We start from the raw sequence: 24,791 nt of genomic DNA, 5'->3' as shown, positions 1-24,791 counted from the left end.
AAAAAAAAAAAAAAAAAAACTGTTCTTCAAAGTGGTACTTTTGTGGGGGAAAAAATAAATAGTAAAACCATAATACCAGGAACAATCTAATGGAATGTAATATTATTTATTCCATAAAAATATTTTTTGTTTCAAGTCAATTCTGTGCTATTAGGGAGTAGCCAGAGCACTGGTGATAAACTCAGAAAACAGAAAAGGTTAAATGAATTGCAAATGAGAGATAAAATGGCCAAGCATCATCATTACTAATACAGGACACACGCGGGGGCCTGTAGTCCCAGCCATTCGGGAGGCTGAGGCAGGAGAATGGCGTGAACCCAGGAGGCGGAGCTTGCAATAAGCTGAGATCGCGCCACTGCATTCCAGCCTGGGGGACAGAACAAGACTCCGTCTCAAAAAAAAAAAAAAAAAATACAGTACACACATTGTAGACTTTACCTCAAAAGATTCATACTGCTCACGATCTACAGCACGAGTACAATACAAGTTTCCGGTGTCTCTCTCCACATAAAATAAATTCCGAGGTTCTTGGTCAACTCCAGGACCTCTTATGGAATAGTATATGGTATAGTTTTGGGCTGTGTCAGATTGAACCTAGAAAGTAGATAATATATACATGAGACAAATCTTTACTTCAGCAGAACTTTCATCTATATATTTATGAAATCTCATTGCCATTTTATTAGTTTAAATAATTGCCCTTATTATTATTATGTATATATATAAAAAAAACAGAATAAGAAAGTCCAATTGAGAAATTTTAAGAGCAAGGCATGAGTAAAATAATGTAGTGCATCTTAGTTCTCCAGAATAACTAAGGGAATATTTGACAGGATAGATGGTGTCTATACATGGAAAAAACACTTGAGACTTTTCCTGTCTTAGAAAGCAAAGTATTCTGAGCATGGAAAATTATTCTGTTGTCAATGTTTTAAAAAACTGAGTTTTTATTATATGTAACGTAACATTTAAGAATAGAGTTTAAAGTGTACTGTCTGCAGGGCAAAAATGTGGACAATAATTTCCTTAATGAGTTTTTTGTTCTTTGCCAACATCTTCCTTATAGGAACTGAGTGGAAAAAAAAATATGAGTGAGAATAGAAATGGAATAATATTTTGGAATGTGTAATATTCTGATCTTTGATTCAAAAAGCAAATTTCCTCCAAGCTGTGTTCATCCACTCAGTAACATCCTGACTATCTTTATATCAGGATAACAGACACAACTGTTTTCTAAAGATTTCTCAATTTTAATATGCTCTTCTCTCAGCTGTATTAAACTTGTTGGTGGGGTATAAAAAGGATTCTCCCTTGCTATGTCAAGAACTGAGGGAAAATAAACCAAAGTCATAGACTGAATGTAGTAGCCACTAGTAGTGGAAGAAGATAAGAAGGCTTGCTGGAGTTTCTACTGAAAATTTTAAAAAGACAGAGAAAAAGAGCCAGGCATGCTTAGCTCATGCCTGTAATCCTAGCATTTTGGGAGGTTGAGATGGGAGAATCATTTCAGCCTAGAAGTTCAAAACCAGCCTAAGCAATATAGTGAGATCTCATCACTACAAAAAAAAAGAGAGAGAGAGAAAGAAAGAAATGTGGATCCAGTGTGATTTCAGATGTAGATTCAAGAACAAGAAATAGAAAGATAGAAGGGCCTATGTGTCTTCCTCCTTCGTGGCATTTGGACTTTCATCCAATTTTCTCCTTTATTATGAAAGAGAGTTTTGGGTTTTCTAGGCTATTCCTAGGCTTGGCGATACCCTTGCTGATATGATAATTCATTAAGGAACCATGTGTTTGAGCGCTACAGTTTTATGATGGCCTTTGCAAGCTGAACAAAAGTATATGCAAGTATAAAGAGATATATTTATACCCTTGTATGGAAACATATTATACACGTACTCATTCACTCATATATTTATACACAACTATTAAAAATAACTTCATACTCAGTGTCATAATGGTAAGTGATGGAAACTATAGACTTCCACAGCAGAAAGAAAGAAAACTGTACCTGTTGAAGGAAAAGTGGAAAAGGACCCAAGGAGTTTTCTAGCATCGAACAAGGAATGGGAGCCCATCTTCTCTTGGCGCGCCTTAGAACTGTTTCTTTAGTTTGTCTTTTCTTTAGGACCTCAATTCATAAGACAGGAAAAAAATAATAAAGTCAATGACTACTTTATTCTCAAACATTAAACAATGACACATCTTTCTCCTCTCATGAGGATTAGCTGGGGAGGGGTGAGACCGTGGGAGTGTTTGAAAACCAAACTAAACATCAACACTGCAAAAAGATAATGAAGAAGTAACTGTCCTAACTGTTATCACAACAATCCTCTTGGGAAAATGATTTGGTGGAAATATGGAAGAAAGAGAGATGGAACTGGAAGCCTAGAAGCAAAACTGAAAAAAAAATTACTGTTGCCACAATGCCATGCAAAAACAGGGGAGAGAGATATGCAAAGAAAATAAGTGTGTATGCGCCCTTCTAAATTTAGCACAAGCAACTTCCACTCACCAGCAACTAGGCAGAGCCAGGGAACCAACAGAGAGATCTGTGTCAGAATGAGGAGAGAAACACGGTGACAACTCTCAAACTGCTGCAGTGAGGAATGGCTAATGGTTGAATAAAAATTATTTTGATCTTGGGTGTCACAACACAATAGCATGCATGTGGTCCAAACCTCCTCCTAAAATAATCATCATGTTTTAAGACCACAGGTTATGCTAAAATGAATGCAAAAAAAAAAGAAAATCTTTTCTTTTCTTTATCCAGAGTTTCAAAACTTGTTGTTAGAAATCCATTCTACGGTAAAGCTCAAAAAAAAAAAAAAATGCGCTTTGTGTCTAATCTCACATTCCCATGCTGTACCTTATCCCAATTTCTCATTTTATGTCCCAAAAGAAAAGGAATGACAACCCGAATGAACCATGTTGCACAGCCCTTTTCCTTTTAAACACCGTGAAGCTGACTCATGGTTTTCATTCTTTTTGAAGCCAAACTATACCATATCCTTTCTGATTTCATATCTTCCCTGGCAATGTCAATTATGTCTGAAGAAAAGACATCATTTCTTCATTTATGTAGCCTTGTATACCTTTGTTTGATGCTCCAAAAAGACAAATATTTTCTTCTTTTCTTGGTTCTCAGTGTTGGAAAGTAATATGGTAAAACTTCTCTTCTCCGAGGACAATAGAATAGAATTTGTTGTATAGACTGAACCATCTTCCAAAATTTGGAAGTCAGGATCACTTGAATGAATTTGATTTGCAGCTGTAAAGCACTCTTTCAGGTTAACTGTAGAAAATATGCACAGCAATCATTTTTAAAGTAAAACATAGGATATAGTTTTAACAGTAATGTATGCATGTGGGGAGAGCCAAAAACTTAAAATTAATTATACTGGCACTTGTAAATTTTTGCAAGGACACATAAAACTGTATGGTGTATTAAGTTGTGCTTAAACACGTACATCACTTCTAATACCTACTTAACATTCTCTTAAAGAAGAGACATTTGCTCTGAAGTAAACATATGTGAAGTCCAGTGTTTGAATATTTAAATCAAAACCAAAAAAGTGTTTTCTTTATCAACAGAAATCAGCCATAGAGTAATACCTAAGTACACCTGAAGTTACACAGAATCTGGCAGCTAAAATCTGCATTTACTAAACGGAACTATTACTAAATTCTTTACATCTATTGCCAAGCAGTCATCACATTTTATGCTATCATTGGTTTGATCTTTTCTCACAGTTATGTGAAATAATTTAATTGATAAAAAATAATATGTGAAAGTAAGTACAATACAGAGTGAAATCTTTAAGAATAAAAATCCAAAAACAGTACCTTTAAACTAAAAAAAATATTTTCAATACTATTTGCCAATTTTTTAGAGGCATGTTAAATGTCTTTATCTTTCCTCTAATGTAAATGTTAATAATTATTACTCAAGTGAAATATTTTTATCAACTTCGTATAATCATGTTTTCCAAAAATAACAATATTCCTTTCATTAGAATGACACCACATGTATTACAAATGATAATATACTACGTTAGTTTTATCTACTAGTTCCAGCGGAGTTATCATTCTAAAAATTACACTAATTTTAAAATATCACAGTGAATCAGGGTTTATTTTGTGTGTGAGTGTTTTTATTTTATTTTGAGTTCCAGGGTACATGTGCAGGATGTGCAGGTTTGTTACATAGGTAAACACGTGCCACGTTGGTTTGCTGCACCTATGAACCCATCATCTAGGTATTAAACCCAGCATGCATTAGCTATTTCTCCTGATGCTCTCACTCTCCCAGAACCCCAAACAAGCCCCAGTGTGTGTTGTTCCCCACCCTGTGTCTACATGTTCACATTGCTCAGCTGCCACTTATAAGTGAGAACATGCAGTGTTTGATTTTCTGATCCTGTGTTAGTTTGCTGAGGATCATTGCTTCCAGCTCCATCCACATCCCTGCAAAGGACAAGATCTCGTTCCTTTTTATGGCTGCATAGTATTCCATGGTGTATATTTACCAGAGCAAATCAGGATTTATTACAAATTTTAGGGCTTCCTTACCTCTACCAATAAGTTTCTCAGCATCTAGTTTGGAGGGAACATACAATGTCACATTTTTGCAGGCATCACTGGCAAATATTAAAATCTAAAAAATGAAAAAAATCAAATATGCATAAAAAGAAACCTTTAATGTGTATACCATTTATATAAATTATAAATTTATATATTATATACACAAAAAAGCATGTAATACTTATATAAATGTTAATTATATTACAATTGATTGACTACACTAATTAAATATTAATTTTAAAATATTTAATTAAACAGAAATACATGAATTTATTTTTTTGTAGTCTTTTTTTAAATTATACTTTAAGTTCTAGGGTACATGTGCACAACGTGCAGGTTTGTTACATATGTATACTTGTGCCATGTTGGTGTGCTGCACCCATCAACTTGTCAGCACCCATCAACTCATCATTTACCTCAGGTATAACTCCCAATGCCATCCCTCCCTCCTGCCCCCTCCCCGCAATAGGCCCCAGTGTGTGATGTTCCCCTTCCCATGTCCAAGTGATCTCATTGTTCAATTCCCACCTATGAGTGAGAATATGCGGTGTTTGGTTTTCTGTTCCTGCGATAGTTTGCTGAGAATGATGGTTTCCAGCTGCATCCATGTCCCTACAAAGGACACGAACTCATCCCTTTTTATGGCTGCATAGTATTCCATGGTGTATATGTGCCACATTTTCTTAATCCGGTCTGTCACTGATGGACATTTGGGTTGATTCCAAGTCTTTGTTATTGTGAATAGTGCTGCAATAAACATACGTGTGCATATGTCTTTATAGCAGCATGATTTATAATCCTTTGGGTATATACCCAGTAATGGGATGGCTGGGTCATAGGGTATTTCTAGTTCTATAATTATATGTGATTTATATAATTATAAATCACTTTATATAATTATCAAAATAAAAACATTTTGGAGAAAGAAATCAAGACAAAAGTATATCAAGGGGAAGAATAAAAAAACATACTGAGTTCTAGCTTCCTCCTGCAAAAAGCTTGTAAACTCAAAGAATTATGTATGCTCTTCAGCTTTGTTTCCTATACTGTAAAATGGATGTAATAACTTCACTGATTAGCTCAGTGCATACAGTGACGATCCAACAACAGCCTATGTGAGAGAGTGTTGAAAACTATCAGGAAGGCAGCACAGGTATATCCATAGGAAAAAGAAAACCAAATTTACTGAGGCAGCAAACTGTTTCAAACTGTTTAAAGACAAACATTAACTTGTTGCCATGAAGTGATGTGGAGAGTATTTATGTGTTACTCCACACGATAGGCACATAACTTTGAAATATACAATTATTTTGAAGGTGTATCTTCTCATAAATAAAAGTTAAGTTCATTTTACAAAATAATTTACTTAAATTTTTTTAATGGTTTAGTGATTCATGGTGAACCAAGTCCAATGCAACGTATACATAAACACACTGAAATTTAATTTTGTTCTGACTGAAACTTTACAATGGATGTTTCTCAAAGATTCACATTCTTTTTTTCTAGTTTTACAAACATCTTTGACCAAAAGCAAGACAGTTAACTAGCATTTACACTGTTACTTACAAAGTTTATAAACATAAACTAAAATCATCAAAATTTGGATGGAAATGTTTATTTTTAATATATATTAAAGACCCTTTGATTATCCAGTTTTAATTACACTTGAAGGATCGAATAAAGCAGAGGTTGTGTTTCATTTGGAGTGTTGGGAGAGACACAATAAAGACATTCATTTTGAACTGGAAATTAAATGATATGAAGAATTTTCACTGGCTGCATAGCCAAGAGAGAATAGGAGTAGAATCAGATGATTCTGAAGATTCCAGCTAAAGGTGATTGGAAGAATACATTCACTTATTCATTCAACCAACATTTACTGGTTGCTTACTAAGTGCTAAACAGATTCAATGGCGAAAGCCGTGAACAAAGCCAAGTCCTTGCCTCAGAAAGATTACATGATAATAAGCAAAAGAAATACACAAATGCACAAATGTCACACAATGCCAAGGCAGCAAGAGATAAATGTCATGACAAAAATAAAGCAGGGAGAGAGGGTGACAACAAGAATACCTGAGTGTATATGAAGTGAGGAACTAGGAAAGAGTCTTCCAGGTGGGGCAAGAACCAGAGTAAAGACCGTGGAAGGAGACTTGTGTATTGCAGGAACAAGGTGGTCACAGTAGCAGAGCACAGTGAGGGAAGAGTGATAGGAGAAGAAAACAAAAGGACAGTCAAGGGCATATGATGTAGGGTCGAAAAGGTCATGGTAGGGAGTACAGATTTTGTTCTGAGTGCAAAGAGAGGCAACAGCATGATGAAGCTGTGGACTGGCATAAACTGATATTTATACAGAATCACTCTACTAGTTATGTGGAAAATAGGTTATAGAAGAGTAAGAGTGGAAGCCAGGAGACCGATGGGGAGACTACAGCAGGAATCTAAGACTGGGGTAATTGTTACTTGGGCTAAGGTAATAATGATGGAGAAGATGAAAAATGGTTGGATTACGACAATTCTTTGAATAACAGTATCTTGGACACCCATCCATTCATGCATGAATTCAACAAATACTTATTGAATGTGTATTATGTACCACATACAGAGCAGTAAACATGGTGCTCATGAAACATTCAGTCTAAGAGTAAGACATATTTGTAATTTCAACAAAGTAAGACGAATGTAATGATAAGGAAGTACAGGGAGCTACAGGAGAGCAGAGGAAATAGTGATGTCTAAAAGCTGGGTGAGGTCACCTGAAGAGCGGCTACAAGCGAGATAGGCTAAGAGGAGGCAGAGCTTAAATGCTGCAAACAAAAGAATGGCATATGTGAAGGCCCAGAGATGGCACAGACCTGAAGAAGAAATCGGGAATGGTTGATATGTGTACCAGAGCGGGGGCAGAAGTTTAACATGGGCTCAAAGAAGTGGGTGTGGGCCAAATTTTGAACGGCATTAGCAAAGTACATGGATCTTTTTTCCCAATGATAATAAGAAACAAAGACTTACTTTAAGCAAATAAATTAAGTAAGCAGCTTTATGTTTGAATGTGATAGATCTGTCCAATGTGGAGAATGGAAATAACTGTCATTTCCAACAATAACAGGTTAGGTAATTAAGAAAAACCTATGCCAAAACTGATTAAAAATGATGCATAACATTTTTCAAACATCCTAAAGCATCAAAGAGCTACTACAATAGCAAGCAACTGCTAGGCCAAAAACTGAAGATAAAGCTGGAACACAGAGTGGTAAGAGGAACTCAGGAACAACTTCTGATCTGCAAAGATCTGACTCTGCTTTGTTGGCCTCTGGAGAGGAGAATGAAATCAAAGCACAGGGCCCACCTAAAATCTAAGAGGATCCACTCCACATTAATCTGGGACCCTAATGCTAAATCCTCATTACAAATTTGAGCCAGAAGTAAACTGGCCCTTGCGTGGATCTGTGATCCACACTCACATCTTTTGCTTGGTCCAGAAACTTCAAGCCATGAATTTAAAGAAGGCTTGACATGTGATCACCATCATAGATGCGGAAAGGCACTTGACCAAATTCAATAACCATTCTTATTTTTTTTAGTCTCAAAAAATAAGAATTGATAAGTACTTTTGCAATGTGATCTTTATAAATTATAACACAACACAAATGGGAAAGCACTAGAAGCATCCAATTAAACTCAGAAACAAGATAGGCTTTCCAAGGTCACCATATATAGTTTACATTATATTAAAGGTATATTTGCAAGAGAAGGATATTAGATAGGAAGATGTAAAAAAAAAAAAAAAAATCTCTGCATTTGATATGACTGTTTACCTGGAAAACCCAAGCAAATCAACCAATACATTACTATAAAACAAGAAGAGACTTAAGTAAGGAAGCAGAAATAACCATGAAAATATGGCAATCATTAGTCTTCATGCCCATAAACAAAACCAGTCAGATAATATAAGAAATCATTTTCCACTTTGGGAGGCCGAGGCGGGAAAATCACGAGGTCCGGAGATCGAGACCATCTTGGCTAACACGGTGAAACCCTGTCTCTACTAAAAATCCCTATACGAAAAAAAAAAAAAAAGACATTAGCCAGGCATGGTGGCAGGCACCTGTAGTCCCAGCTACTCGGGAGGCTGAGGCAGGAGAACGGTGTGAACCCAGAAGGTGGAGCTTGCAGTGAACAGAGATTGGGCCACTGCACTCTAGCCTGGGCAACAGAGCAAGACTCAGTCTCAAAAAAAAAGAAATCATTTTCAAAAGCAATTAAAAGTTGAAATGCCAAGAGTAAATTTAACAAGAAACATGTAAAGCCTATTTGAAGGAAACCTGAAAACATTTCTGCAGGGCAGAAAAGTACACTTGCAAAAAAAGAAAGACAAAAATCAATAGCGTATCTATATCAATTCTTGCTAAGTTAAATTACAAATTTTTGATATTAATAAAAACCTCAATAAAATTTTCTCTGGAACTAAACAAGCTGATTTAAAAAGCCATAAGGAAAAAATAAAAAATTAAGATAGGAAAATTATTTTTTGAAAAGCAATGAAAGGCTATCAACCCTAGCAGATATTACAAATCATAAAATCTCAACAATTAAATGAATATGGTACTGGCATATGAATAGAACGATATTTGAAGCACAGGTATTAGAAAAGAGGTAAAACAATTTGTATTTGCATTCTATATGACTGCATAAAGTCCCGAAAAGTTGTAACCTTTTATTACACCCACCAACAATTTATGAGTCAACCACATTCTTGCCTACATAGCATGTTGTTGAACTTTTGGGTGTTTGCCAAGTGTGAAATGGCATTTCAATGCAATTTTTATTCATATTTTATTATGAGTGAGGTTGACATATTTTTATAACTTAAGAGCCATTTTACTACTTTATGGATACTGTTACATCTATGTTGCACTTTTTCTTCTTGAGTTACAAGAGCTCTTTATGTATTAGATTAACCTTTTAAATATGACTTAAGAATATTTTTTCCAGTTTATCAATCACCTTTTGACTTTGCTTGTGATGTTTTTGGTTGGTTAGAGTTGTTTTTTCGCCATGAAGAAGTATGTATATATGTACTCTCATATAATTGATTTTCTCAATTGTGATAAATTGGCTTTCGAAATCTAAGTCATAACTAGGCCTCGTGGGCTCCAAATTTATGTAACAATTTATTATGTTTTCTTCTATTATCTGTAGGGAATCATATTTTACATTTAAATCTTTCATCTCTGGAATTTTCTGTGGTGTTCTGAATGAAGCATAGATTCAATTTATCTTTACACCTATATATATATATATATAAATATAAATATATATCCTCGATCATGTGACATCTATCATAAAATAGTTTTCTGTCTAGTAATATACAACATTTACGGAGAGAAGGACAAAATCTAACAAAATTAAGCACTTTTTTTTTTTTTTTGACAGAGTGCAGTGGTGCGATCTCACTGAAACCTCCACCTCCTGGGTTCAAGTGATCCTCCCACCTCAGCCTCCCAAGTAGATGGGATTATAGGCATGCACCACCATGCCTGGCTAATTTTTGTATTTTTTGTAGAGAGGGGTTTTTGCCATGTTGCCCAGTCTGGTCTTGAACTCCTGAGCTCAAGTGATCCTCCCACCTCAGGCTCCCAAAGTGCTGAGATTTACAGACGTGAGCTACTGCACCTGGCCTAATTTACACTTTTATTTGTAAATCCCATTATTGGTAATCTGTCCTACTGATACACCTGCCCATATATGAAATGACATACATTCAAGTTTATTCATTGTGACATTATTTGTAATAGCAGAAGTGACAGATACAAGTGAATAGACCCATGAGCTGTCTTTGAATGTAGATTTAATGGAACTTGATGGATTAAGGAAAGGGAGCTGTGAGAAAGAAAAAACAAACAGCTTTCAGACTTCCTACTTGAGGAACAGGCATATGGTACTGACACATATTGAAATACAGGACACTAAAAGAAAAACAACATTGTTTGGGAAGATAAAAAATGTGTCACACATCACAGTCAGTAGAGTGATACAAAGGACTATTGTTCAACGAAGACATCTGAACTAGCAATATTAATTTAGTGTATGTTGGCAACTGTGTGATATTTTAAGCTATAAAAGTGGATTAAATGCCCTAGGGAAAGACGGTAGATTCCAAAGGACAAGGCCTAGAACAGAGCATCAAGAGACACCAGCATTTAAGAGTGGAGGAAAAAGCAGTCAAACTCATAGAAGCAGAAAACAGAATGGTGGTTGCCAGGTGACGGAGGGTAGGGGAAACAGGGATTTGCTGTTCAATGGATATAAAAGTGTGGTTATGGAAAATGAAAAAGTTTTAGAGATCTGCTATATGACATTGTGCTTATAATTAACAATACAATACACTTAGAAATGCGTTAGGAGGGTAAATCTCAGGTTATATCATTTTTACCAAACCAAAAAAAGAAAAAAAAATAGACAAGACAAAAAAGAAGAAAAAGACAAGACACTAGGTAGAGAGTCAGACCCTGAGTGGTCAGAAAGATTAAAAAAAAAAGGAGAGTGAGTGTCAAGAATAAGGGCAAAAGCTACAAGGTGGAACCATATAAAGAATGAGTCATTTGGATTTAGCACAGGAGAGCCAGTGATCTCAGAGAGAGAGAAGCTTTATTATGTGGTTAGCAGAAGACAGAGTTCAAGTGGCTAAGCCAGGTGTGGTTTGAAGAAACATTAGGAAGTGAGGAGAAGCTGATTTGTGGAATGATGAAGGATTACTTGGATATATGGGAAGGAGGTAATGTAAAGAATCCTACCCCCCTCCCAAAGTCATTTCTCCCCAATTTTTGAGACAGGATTTCACTCTGTCACCAAGGCTGGGATGCATTGGCATGACCTGGGCTCACTGCAGCCTGGACCTCCCAAGTTCAAGCGATCCTCCCATCTTAGCCTCTCTCCAGTGGCTTGGACCACAGGCGCACACCCCATGCCCAGCTAAAATCATTCTTGCTTAATAATTTCTTACACTTAGTATTTACACATTTCTCACACTTGAGACTCACAACCACAACAGCCACGTTGAGGTTGGCAGGGGTTTGCACAGACGTGCACAGAGCAAAAACCAGCAGAATGAGAGTGTAGCCAGGGCCAGCACACTTCCTACCCCACTCACTGATACCCCACCTTCTCCTAAACAGAATCTGAGATGACACACAGAAAGCTCTATCTGCAGGTATATGCAGGGCGATGCTACTACGCATTGCCAGTGTCTGTGCATGCCTTTTCCTTTCAAGAATAACGGCCAGTGGTTTTAAAAGAAATCGCAATTTTATTAGGAGTCCAATGAAAATTTCTTTCTAGGCCGGGCGCGGTGGCTCACGCCTGTAATCCCAGCACTTTGGGAGGCCGAGGCGGGCGGATCACAAGGTCAGGAGATCGAGACCACGGTGAAACCCCGTCTCTACTAAAAATACAAAAAATTAGCCGGGCGCGGTTGTGGGCGCCTGTAGTCCCAGCTACTCGGGAGGCTGAGGCAGGAGAATGGCGTGAACCCGGGAGGCGGAGCTTGCAGTGAGCCGAGATCGCGCCACTGCACTCCAGCCTGGGCTGGGCGACAGAGCGAGACTCCGTCTCAAAAAAAAAAAAAAAAAAAAAGAAAATTTCTTTCTTACTCATCAACATATGTTCTTACCGTTATTTATTCCATTCTTAGTTTCCTCATCTGTAAAATGTTAACTGCTGTGTACTTGGCCCTTTCTATATTATTAATATGCCCTGGGAATTTAGTTAAGGGTTTGAAGTCCATTCAGCTCTTCGAGAAAGACATTCTAATAGTCGTAACAATTACCAATTCGTGATTTTAAAATGTGGAACTCTACTGCGAAATGAGACCCGAAGAGAAGGGGAAAGTATACGAATATTTCAGCCCCCAGTTCCCTTCTCCCAGTGGGAATTAGCCTTCCGGGTTCCTCCCTCTTTCCTTCAAGGTTGATTGGCACCCAATGCCTTTTGCTCAAGGCAAGGAGCACTTTTCCACACCTGTCGAATTGCTTCGTCTTCCAGGAAGCCAGGAAAAGTCCGATCAGACTTTTTATATCCCACATTCCCCAGAGGCTGCTCCCGGCATTGGCTTTCTGTGTCTTCAGGCCTCCAACCAGATCCTATCTGTCCAGCCTGGGAGTGGGGCTGTCCCGCCCCAAATAAGGCCAAACACTTAGGCTCCCAGCTCTGGGAAGGGGTAGGGTCATTGCTGTAGTGCTCTTTAAAGGGGGAAAGAATCTGGGGCAAGGGGTGGTGGCGCGGAGAGCCAGTGGTGAGCAGAAAAATCGAGTCGCCTTTGGGGACAAGAAATCAGAAAGACCCTTCCTTCCTCCAAAGATTTAGGGAACGGAAGCCTCGCACGTTAAGAAACCACTGAAACTGTACAAATGTTCACCTACAGCCCTCCCGTCCACAGTCTTCAGGAGCAGAGGGTCAAGATCCCCTCCCCCATCCGCCAATTCCCCCCGCCCTTCTCCCAGAGTAAGCAATTCCCAGAAAGGCAAGCAGTTCCCTTTTTCACCCAAGGACACTCGCGCTCTGTCCCGGCCGCCCAGCGATTCCCCTTTCCGTGGCCTGGGCAGGCGCTGAGGCAGAGGGGGCCGCACATTCCCGGAGAATGTGCCAGAGGCGCAGCTGGACCGCTCCGGCGCACTTCGGCCCCGGCGCACCCCCGCCCCGACGCACCCCCGCCCCGGCGCACCCCCAGCCCCGGCGCACCCAGCTCCCCGGCGCGTACCCAGGGGCCACGGTTTTGCCTGGGCGAAGGCGGCCCGCTCCCGCCTGAGTGCGCTGATTACATCTACTGGAGACACCTTCCCTCCCCTTGGGGATCCAACTCCCAGGTCGCGATCCTCTTCCTATCTGCCCTCCCCCACCCCCGCCAACTCCATTTTCTAGCCACCCAGAGGCCCCTTCACCCCAGCTTTTCCCCGCCACCCCCAACTATCCCCGTTCCCCTAGTTTTCCTCCGTACCCCAGGCGATCACCCCCTTCCCCGGAGCGGTGACCGCTGCTGCACTCACCGCGAGGGTCAGCAGGAGCAGCCGGCAGAGGGCTCCGCTCCAGGAGCCGGAGGGGCGGGCTGCCGCCATGGAGAGGGTTCGGGACAGATCGCGGGCCGAGCGTCGGGCCGGGGTAGGAGGGCTCGGCGGGGCGAGGACCGCGGCCGGGGCACAGGCTGGGCCCGCTGCTCAGGAGGAGCGCGAGGCGGAGGAGGTGGCGCGCGCGGAGACGCGCTTTTCTCAGCTTCTCTGAAGCGCCTGCCTCTCATCCAAGGGGCTTTTCCTTTGGCGGAGGGTGGGGCTCCTGGCGCGTCCAAAAGACACCGAACGGCCCCTCCTTGTTGTCTGTTTAAGACTTAAGACTTCATTTCTCCAAGAAAGCCATGGGTGGGAACTCCCTCTCGCCGCCACCCTTTTACCTGCGCAAGGTGTTTCTCACCAGCGGACGCCACCTATAAGGGCCATCTCCCCCCCCACCACGCCCCGGTGTCCGCCAGGCGAGATTAACAGCCTGCCCTGCCCAGCAGAAGCCCTGACTGCACAAAGACTCACTCCTGAGCGCGCGCTCGGCCCCGGCTCCGCCCTGCCCCCTGCCCTCCGCGCGGGCCGTGGTCCCTGCCTTGGGGTCAATTACAGAGCGAGGTCTGAGCCGCAGAGGCTGGGTTTTAGGTCACAGCTGCCTGAGGCCCACCTGATAGAAAGTTGACTCCAAGGAGACTGTTACATGCTCTACTGGAGTGAATTTCCTACACACACCCACAAGCAGTTCAGACATCGTAGTCATCTGAGGCACCATTCTTTGGGGTCTTGTGTTTTTAGGAATTTACTGGCATGACAATGATACAAGACAATCGCCATAATTTAGAGACAAAAATACATATATACATACATACATACGTAAAGTTAGGGAATCAAGGCGACTGCAAAATAATAAAATCGAGGGTGAATTACTATGGGAAATGCATCCATTGAGGTCCTAGGCGTGGGCTACACGTATGTTACTGATTTTCTCCAAGAACATCCCTGATCACAAATAAAGTTATAACTTATTTCCTATGCCGGACTCCTGAACATCTAGTGGAGAGTTCTCACCTTCTTTACTACCATGAAAACCAGAGTTCATGGTGAGAAATGAATAAGAATGGGATAATTTACATTTTTATTTGAAGTCCACTTAAACTAAACGAATTATTGCAGAACATAATCTGGAAGATTAAGATATAAACGCTGTGTTCTTTTGGCTCTTCAGAAAGCAATGACAAGGCATCTGACTCATCCTCCTGCACCTCTTTTCAATTACTGACTTAAACCAGGTAAGCCTGACCACAAAAGGAGAAACTTGTCTATTCCCTTTTGTTTGGTTTAAGTTTCCTCAGGGATGTCCTGAGAATCCTATTTGCAAAGCCAACTGTGACACTCACACCATTTCAATTCTTGAAAACGTTCACCATCTTAATACCATTATACGCCGAGCCAGAATTATTGCAATACTAAGCGTATATTTAAATTAAAAATTAATGTCAAACAGCACATGCCTTACATTCTGTGTGTCTGTCCCATGCTCTATTTTATTAATGAATGCCACTAATCAGCTGTTCTGTCTCCATATCCATAAAATTATCATTGACCCTTTGCTAGTAAAATAAGCCTGAGTCATCAGCATGAGGCATGAGACTATAGTTGACATCCTTCCATTTCCATATTTTTTAACACTCATGGTTTTCCATCAACGATACCATAAGCACACCTCATCCTATTAATGATGACGTCATGATCTCTAGCACGAAGCTTTTTCAGAGGACAAAAAGAAAGCTAATTTCAGGTTCTGGAGATCTACTCAGACTATCATCATAGGCTTTGACTACAGGACATTTCCAAACTCTTGCCTACTCTTTAACCTCTGATGCCTTAAGGGCAGCTCATGTTTTTCCTCATTCCAGGAAAGGGTGGAAGAGCAATTTGACCAGAATTCATCTTAGATATTTCTTTTCCTCTTTCACATTGATTGATAGAGGCTATTAAAATGGTGATTTGTTTGTTTTATCACCAAAAAAAACTTTAAACAAAAGAATGGAATATAAAGTACTTTCTCTGAACAAGTACCCAATTTATTTAATGTATTTAGGTTAGGCTATATGGTCACTGAAATAGATCCCTCTAGAACATAGGTTTGCAACAAAGGGCATATATTTAAAAATGCAATGGAATGTGAGTAGATGTGATTTTTTTTTTTAAAAAAAGAATGACTTTTGTTTATGAATATGATTCTGCTGCATGAACTAGTTTCCCAATAAAAATATACTTTTTATAGTAAAAAGTACACCAGAGCAAAAGAAGCAACTTCCTTTGTGTTGCTTAAGGAATAATCTCTCAGGTCTCAACACTCCCATTTGTCCATCTGTTAAGTGAGATAGTCAATAATAATAAGGTAATACCGGAGGCTATCTATGGTACTTTCTACATCTAAAATTAAACTATTTAGACTGCTTATGACAGATTTTTGAGAAGCTTGGCTGGAAATGGGTGTTCATTTCAGAGATAACATAGAAAGTCAGGGCCAGAGCAGTCCTTAAAGAAGTGAACAATTTGCAATCCAAAGCCCACAGGCCAAATCTATCCAGCCTAACTTCACAATTTTAATTTCAGAGACCAGAAACTATTAAGGGCAGCAACAACCAAAAAAATCCCACTTACTCACTGATGAGCAAATAGAGACGCTCTCCATGAGCTTTGTGAATCCTGCTAGTTCCTCCCCTGCCAGCACCAGAGGATGAGTGATCCACAGGGACAGATGTCATCTTCAGGGCGAAACCATCTCAGCATGGCATATGACATAGAATGGAATTCAAAAGCAAGGGAAACACAAACCTAACAGGCAAAAAAGCAAGATTAAAGGACCTTGTCTAGTTGCTTCATAGGTTGGAGCATAAAGGGAACATCTGCTAATCACAATAAAATGAGCACAATTTTTTAACCTCTCAGAGTTGTTGCAAGAATTAAATGATATCAAGGCACTCAGAACAAGGCCTGGCACATTCTAAGTGCTCCCTCAGTGTCAGTTATTATGAACATCCATCTTCCCTGCCATTGTACTACCACATCTCTCTGATCCATTCACTTCCTCCTCATGACAGCTCCCTATTTCCTATCCTTCCAGTACCTCTCCTCAGAAAGTTCTCTGTCCTGGTCTAGGGCTGAACCCTAGTGCTAATTCATTCACCTTCAACCCCCTCTCTTCAACACTAACCCCAGATCTTGTCTGTTAATAAATGAATTAACAATGTAATACTAAGATGAGCTGTGCAGTTTGCATCAGTTGTGTACTCTTTGAAAATTTGAACCAATTCTTTAAAAAGAATCCTTCTCAATTTAAGAAAAAGTTTTAAAGTTCTGTGTTTTCCAACAAATGCTATCTTTACTTTTTAATGCTATGTATATTTCTTGGAACTTCACTTTTCAGAATTGATCTCAGTGAAACATAGTATACTAATCAAGTTCAATTTCTATTACATTTCAAAGTTTTTATTTGTTTGTTTGTTTGTTTTATGGAGTCTCGCTGTGTCGCCCAGGCTGGAGTGCAGTGGCGCGATCTCCGCTCACTGCAAGCTCAGCCTCCCGGGTTCAAGTAATCACTTTTCTGCCTCAGCCTCCTGAGTAACTAGGACTACAGGTGCCCACCATCATGCCCAGCTAATTTTTTTTTTTTTTTGTAGTTTTAGTAGAGACAGGGTTTTGCCATGTTGGCCAGGCTGGTCTCAAACTTCTGACCTCCGGTGATCTGTCTGCCTCGGCTCCCAAACTGCTGGGATTGCAGGCATGAGCCACCGCACCCGGCCTGCCTCTATATATTGCTGTGTACAAATACATCTGCATTGTTTCAAACCCTTGCACTCACAAGGCTCCGTCTGCTATAAGTACTTTGTACACGCCCTTTCCTCTTTCCTAGAACCTTCTTCTATCTCTCTGGCCTAGTTAACTCCCATTCACCCTACAAATCTCAGCTTTTATTTTCTTCCTCACCCAGTCAAACCTTCCACATTAAACCACTGCCTCTCATGGAGAGCACTTGTCACAATTGCAATGTTAAATTTGTTCAAATAATTATTTGATTAATACTTGCTTCTCACCAAAGACTACATTTCCATGATTGTAGTAATCCTTTTTATGTTCACCCTTGTATTATCAGCATTACCATGACTCCTGATTCACAGTAGACACTTAATAAATATTTGCTGAATGAGTGAGCAAATGAATAAATAAATGACAAATGAGCATTTCTGACAAGCAATTCTTTGTTTTCCTTTTTCTATTCTAGTGTTTATTGGCATATTAAAGTGATGTCTTGGGCCACATTTGATAGGGTGGGAGTTCCTAGTCTAATCTCAAATATGCTGGACATATGTTATAGTAGCATATTAATAAAATATGAGATGGGCCTACTAAACATTTCTAGTATGGCTTTTGCACAAGAACACACAAATATGCTTATGAATTTTAACTTAGAACTCCAAAGAGACCTGTGTATAAATGGATACTTAATATCTGATAAAAGTGGCAGCAGATAGCGTGAAGAAAATAAGGAATTATTTAGTGGTGGCATTGGGAAAACATTCATTATTGGAGAAGAATAAAATTGGTCCCCTACACAACCAATTTTATATTTATACATATGCTGTGGTGGAAGACACACAAAGTTAATGAAAAATAATACATGAGAACATCAGTGTTACCCAGAGGCAGGAAAAGAGTTTTGAACTAAAACCTAAAAAGCATATACCATATAGGAATAAAAAAATATATACTTGATTACATTAAAATGCAGGCTTTCATTTGACAGAGGACACATAAATAAAGTTGATAAACAGATGATGGATTGGGAGAAGACGTTTTTCATGACTAAAACAGATGAGAGAATAATATCTAGAAAATACAAGGATCTCCTACATGTCAACTAGAATGTGGCAGAACCATAACAGAAAAAGATAGGCAAAGAGTATTACGAGGCATGCTGTTACAACAGAGGAATCTGAAGCCTACCAAGTATATTTTAAGAAATCTGAGAAAGGCACATCAAAGTCATAAAATATCCTTCTATACTTATTTGGCAAAAACTAGGAAGCTAATAGTAAATGTTAATAGGAATGTGGATGTTTGGGAAGCCTGGTGCATTGTTGGTAGAATTATAAATCTGATCAAACGTTCAGGACAGTAGCCTAACAATGATTGTTCAACGTAATATATTAAACCCTATAGCCCAGCAATTTATCTCTTGGCGAATAACCCAGAAGAATTCTCACTGAAGTCTATGAAGGGATGCTTTGCTGTCGAGGGAGCTGGAAGCAATCTGGGTTACCATCCTTGGAAAGAAGAAAAATTATGGTGGCAGATCCACCCCATGGATCACTGTGCAAAGTTAGAACCAATAGGCTACCTACATATGGCAATATGAATGGATCTTAAAAACATAGAACCCAGTGAAATAACTAAAATAGAATATTTCTACATTCAATATAAATTTAAAAAGACAAAAAATCATTACACTGAACAGCAGCATTTTAATAAAAATTATATAAACAAAAACACACATTCTAAACACATTCAACTAATTTTTATGGAGGTAGAAAAGAATGAGTATGAGAAGCAAAGGTTGTGAAGGGTTAATAAGAAGAAAATATATCACAATATGTTTAAATCTCATTTATTTTAGTAAGTGGAAGAGGAAGAAATTTAATAGTATTTTGTTTTTTCCTATTAGTTACATGTCTGCTAATTAAGTATTGGTATATATAATACTTGTTTCTATCTTATAATCAGGAAGCAATAATGCAAGGAATTACTAATAAACCAAATGGGTAGAGAAATTAACATTGTTCCCAAAACAGGAAGGACTATAAAACCTGGTGGTCACATATAACCGGATAATCACCAGTGGTAAACATGTATTGCTGTTATTCAGTTTGTCCCACACAATCACCAAATAAAAGGAGGGTTTGGAGTGCATTCCAATATGATAAATGAACCAAATATTCTCTGGAGGAGTGTTAACTACACAGATTCAATCCCTCATCATCTGTTAACAGGAGATGAGTATTTTAGGTAGCCTATAATTGTAATAGAAACTAATGAGAAAGCAAGCGTTAAGTTATGTTACCAACCAAATCAATAGATTTATAATGATGAGTTAATGGGTTTTGCCACACATCTATGTGAGGTACGCAAAAAACAATATTCTGGGGAAGACATCTGGTTGCAAATAATAAATACTATGTAACAAGAGTGAACATAAAACATTTTATTTACTAAGCAGCTGTATTTTAATTATAGAAGGAAACTAATTCTGCTGATTAGTGCCTGAAGTGTTTATCACCTTGAGGAAAGCAACTAAATCTTGTGCTCCAATCAAAAATCAATTGACCCACATTCTCTAACCTCTGAAAGTCAGAGATGGTATTCCTCTTCTTTAGGACCTCCTAAGAGTATTGTCAGTCCTTGGCCGGGCGCGGTAGCTCAAGCCTGTGATCCCAGCACTTTGGGAGGCCGAGACCGGCGGATCACGAGGTCAGGAGATCGACACCATCCTGGCTAACACCGTGAAACCCCGTCTCTCCTAAAAAATACAAAAAAACCAGCCGGGCGAGGTGGCGGGCGCCTGTAGTCCCAGCTACTCGGGAGGCTGAGGCAGGAGAATGGCGTAAACCCGGGAGGTGGAGCTTGCAGTGAGCTGAGATCCTGCCACTGCACTCCAGCCTGGGCGACAGAGTGAGACTCCGTCTCAAAAAAAAAAAAAAAAAAAAAAAAGAGTATTGTCAGTCCCAAAGTATTCAAAATAATATGAAATTCTAAGAAGATTATAAAATAAATATATCTGTAATCCCAGAAAAGTTTAAAGAAATGCAGAACTGGTGAAGAAATAAATTAACCCCTGTTGATATTCTAGAAAAACATGATAATGGGTTTTGAAATAATTTTATTTATGTCTCTCTCTCTCATGTTTAAGATATTGAAGTATTCAAAATAACCAGCAGTCCGATTGCAGTCTATGTTGTTTCAATTATCTTAGTCAACTTTATAAAGAATTTTTAAATGCTCAAGAAAAATTGTTCTTTGAAATGTTATGAATAAAATGTAGTATACATAACTGTGACATTAGAAAGGAAAGTGTAAGAACTGTCAACAGCAGTTGGGCTTTAGGACAGTTTGATGGGGCATATGAGAGATGGAAGGGACAGTTTTCAGGAGCAGCTGCTTTTATGCCTAGAAGATATTAAGAATCAAAAGTGGGGAGAAACGGGAGACAAATTGTTAACTATTTAACTGTACATTTAACGTTTATTCTTCCTTTTGAAGTTTCTCAAGTTGTGAATAAAGATTTGAAACTATATCAAGTATATTTTTGTGTAGGACTTTTTTGGGAGAGCTTTGTATATGATGTTTTAAAAATATAGTTCTGTATTCAACATTGATCATATGACTGCTTGATTTTATATAGTTTATATAAGCTATAGTTACTGCTTTTCTTAGTCATTTTCTTGGTCTTCCTCCTTGTCATTTGAATACATAACATCTGCCTCTAAGATCTAAACTGGAAAAAAAAATTGATTTGAGTAGACCCTAGCCTTCTTTCTAGGAGCTTTCAGGCATTCATCTAACTACACTTTCCTAGAGAGTGGACAACATTTTCCTTCCCTTATTGCCTGATTGGCCTTTGAAACTAAAGGCAATATCTAGAGCATGTGTAACTCTAACACCCTTTTGGTGCCTTCTACAGTAATTTGTGTGGGGATCACACTTCCTAGATCACAATGTGCCACTGCTGAGTCTACTTCCTATTGTGGAGTTAGCAGTCATTAAAGACTTGTAGTAGGATAAAGACTATTAAGATGGGGTCAGAGGAAATAGGACTTTTGCTGTCTCAAAGGAATATCTGATCAATATTGTCCTCAATGGTTTATATGAAGGAACCATTTTTTCTCTAAAATTGAAGTAACAATGAGCTGCTTCAAAAAATTTTAGTGAGATTAAATATATATATAATATGTAGCATTTATATTTATTTACATATATTTATGTATTTATGACAGTGCCTATAACATAGTAAGCATTCAATAATAATTAGCTAATCTGTATTAGCATGTATAGAACCTATAATTATTTCTAATGTGTATCAGGCAGTCATCTTACCAAGCTTAATATATCTCTACTGTCCTTCATCATCAGGGTTCAAGTGGGAACCCTATAGATGGAGAAAGGCAACCACTTTACCTGTTCCATATCTCCAACAGGAGTCAAAAGAGAGCCTCAGAAATTTCCGAACCTTTGACAAGACCTTTCTTCTCTCACCCAGCCCAGCCCTCATTGTGTCTCACTGTTACACATTTAAAGGTTATAGGACTAATCTCCGTAGGGTATTTATCCTATTTATCTCAGCCCCCAGAAGAAGTTCTGGTTCCCCAGGCATCCCTCTTCCCCTGGAATATAACTCCCTTAAGGCTCCAGACATACCCTTTGCTGACCCCACCCCAAATCTCAAAACTCTATTGACTCTTGAAGTCAGCAGCATCTCCAGCCTGGGTGACAGTGCGAGACTCTGTCTCAAAATAAAATAAAATAAAATAAATAAAAAATGAAACTTTACCTTGTTTAAGCCACTCTTATTTCTGTTATCAGCAGGCTAATACAAGTCCTGGCTGATTCACTGAGATTATTTAAAAAAAATAAACAAAAAGACCACAACTTTTTATATAGCCTACAATGTGGAACAGCAGAATTTCACCTCAGTCAATTCAAACACGGAATCACCATTTGTCATATACAGCAAAATCATAAAATTATCTTTGTTCATGCTGAGCGCTCCACGATTTTCTGTTTAAACTCATCTTCACTCATTCTGAAGTCTATTCGAGTAGAGACATTAAGACAGTTTTGAACTGTGATGAACATTGATTGAATTAATTCATGGGAGAAAAGTTTTACTTATTTTTATTTGCCTTTATTTTCATTAGCTGAACAATGAGAACATATCTCAGGATACTAGAATGCAACAAAATATTAACTCTCTCAGACTTAAGGAATCACATCTACTAGATCATTTTTGTGTAGGAGCACAAAACAGAAGGGTAAAAATGGAGTGCTTCATTTAAACATGCGTATATTTAGGGAAGGTATTTTTATTTAAAATTTTAATTAGTGCAACAACTAAATATTAAATCCCATAACAAACAAAACACCTGTCAAGCACAGTTATAAGGGAGAATACAATGGTGAATACAACATCATTTCTACCTTAAAGAACATAGTTTGGTTTATAAAATCAATAAACAAAATTCTTTGTAGAGTTGAAAAATTGTGGTAAATGAGTGACTTAATAAAGATCACACAGCAAGTTAACAGAAGGATCACAGTCTCCTCACTCCTAAATCGGTGGCTTTCTACACAGTCAGGCTTCTGACTTTAATTTTTTAAATTTTTAATTGAGATAGGGTCTCACTCTGTCACCCAGGCTGGAGTGCAGTAGTACAATCATAGCTCACTGTAACCTCAAATTCCTCAAGGGATTGTCCCTGCTCAGTCCCCTGAATAGCAAAGACTACAGGCACGGTACAGCTAACATTTGTAAAGATGAGGTTTCACTATATTGCCCAGGCTGGTCTCAAATTTCTGGCCTCAAGCAGTCTTCCCACTTTGGCCTCCCAAAGTGCTGAGACTACAAATGTGAGCCACTGAAGGCTTTTGACTTTAGAAAGGATGGAAGATATTATCTTCAAATGACACATTATTGTACCTTTTTTTATTTCCATGAAGTAATACTCCCTTTTCTTCTGAGGCTTTTCAGAGAACACTGGAATATCTTCAAGTCTCACCATATTTGGACTCTTCATTTATTTATTTATTTATTATTTTTTTTGAGACAGAGTCTTGCTCTGTTGCCAGGTTGCTGGAGTGCAGTGGTGTGATCTTGGCTCACTACCACCTCTGCCTCCGGAGTTCAAATGATTCTCTTGCCTCAGCCTCCCAAGCAGCTAGGACTACAGGTGTATGTCACCATGCCCAGCTAATTTTTGTATTTTTAGTAGAGATGGGGTTTCACTATATTGGCCAGGATGGTCTCGATCTCTTGACCTCTTGTTCTCCTTCCCTCGGCCTCCCAAAGTGCTGGGATTACAAGTGTGAGCCACCGCACCTGGCCCATATTTGAACTCTTAACCAAAAGAAAGTGAGTTTTCAAAGTACAGAAGGTTACCTGCTACTTTCACTGACTTATGACTTGGGTAAAACAATTATTTACATCCAATCTTTGTCCTTTCCCCATATCAGATTACATTCAACTACATATAACAGAAAACCTAAAGTTGTATGGCTTAAACACAAAAAGGTTTACTCACACACATGACCAAGTTTAGAGGCAGGAAGACTAAAGCAGATTAGAGGCTCTACAATTTATCAGGGATCCAACCTCTGTTAATCTTTTTGCTCCACTATTCTCAGTACATGGCTTCCATTCTGAAGCTCACAAAATGGCTGCCTGAGCACCAGGCATCACATCTATGTTCTAGATGGTATCTAAATAATATCTAATTATCTAGACGTTAACTAATATCATGAACCTACTGCCTGAGGTTACCTGTATTGCTTACTCCACTAAACTAATCATGTTTTTCACCCATTCGTTTTTGCTGTCTTTCCTCTCACCTAATCACTTTTGTAGTGCTCATCCTAGTTTTATGTGCTTACAGATCTCCTGGAGATCTCGTGAAAATGCAGACTCTGATTCAATAGGTCTGAGGTGGGGGCTGAGAATCTATTTGTCTAACAAGCTCTCAGGCAATGCCAATGCTGTTGGTCCACAGACCACACTGAGTATCAGAGAGCTAGCGCTGAGGTGAGGAATAGAACGACAGACATTCTCAACCTTGACAGTACATCAGAAAGGCCTGGGGAGTCTGTTAACCTACTCTATAGGTGGGTCTCATTCTCAGTGTTTCCTATATGGTAGATCTGGGCTAAGGACCAAAGTATTTGCATTTCTAGTAAGTTTCCAGGTGATGCTGAGCCCACTAATCCAGGAATTACACTTCAAGGACGAGCAACCTTGAATTTTAGTATGGATCTCAAAGAGGTGGAAAATATGGTGGGTGTAGGACAGTAGCACATCCCTCTTGCAGGACACCTACTATGGATGGATGATCT

At 38.8% G+C, this 24,791-nt stretch overlaps 1 protein-coding gene across 2 annotated transcripts in view; it reads right to left on the bottom strand.

The window, feature by feature from the left end:
- DSC2 (desmocollin 2) overlaps nucleotides 1-13,860 on the bottom strand; it is a 37,589-nt gene extending 23,729 nt beyond the window's left edge. For both annotated transcript variants that reach the window (XM_005586976.5, XM_005586975.4), the window contains exons 1-5: nucleotides 13,626-13,860; nucleotides 4,573-4,657; nucleotides 3,096-3,295; nucleotides 2,012-2,131; nucleotides 439-594 (exon numbers count right to left, since the gene is read on the bottom strand). In XM_005586976.5, coding sequence (XP_005587033.3) covers nucleotides 439-594; nucleotides 2,012-2,131; nucleotides 3,096-3,295; nucleotides 4,573-4,657; nucleotides 13,626-13,694 — 630 coding nt within the window. In that variant the 5' untranslated portion in view covers nucleotides 13,695-13,860. The remainder of the gene's footprint in view (nucleotides 1-438; nucleotides 595-2,011; nucleotides 2,132-3,095; nucleotides 3,296-4,572; nucleotides 4,658-13,625) is intronic.
- Between the last annotated feature and the right edge of the window lie 10,931 nt (nucleotides 13,861-24,791).

This window comes from Macaca fascicularis, chromosome 18, assembly GCF_037993035.2.
Source record: "Macaca fascicularis isolate 582-1 chromosome 18, T2T-MFA8v1.1".
Taxonomy (NCBI): domain Eukaryota; kingdom Metazoa; phylum Chordata; class Mammalia; order Primates; family Cercopithecidae; genus Macaca; species Macaca fascicularis.
This window is presented reverse-complemented; position numbering and strand designations above follow the sequence as displayed.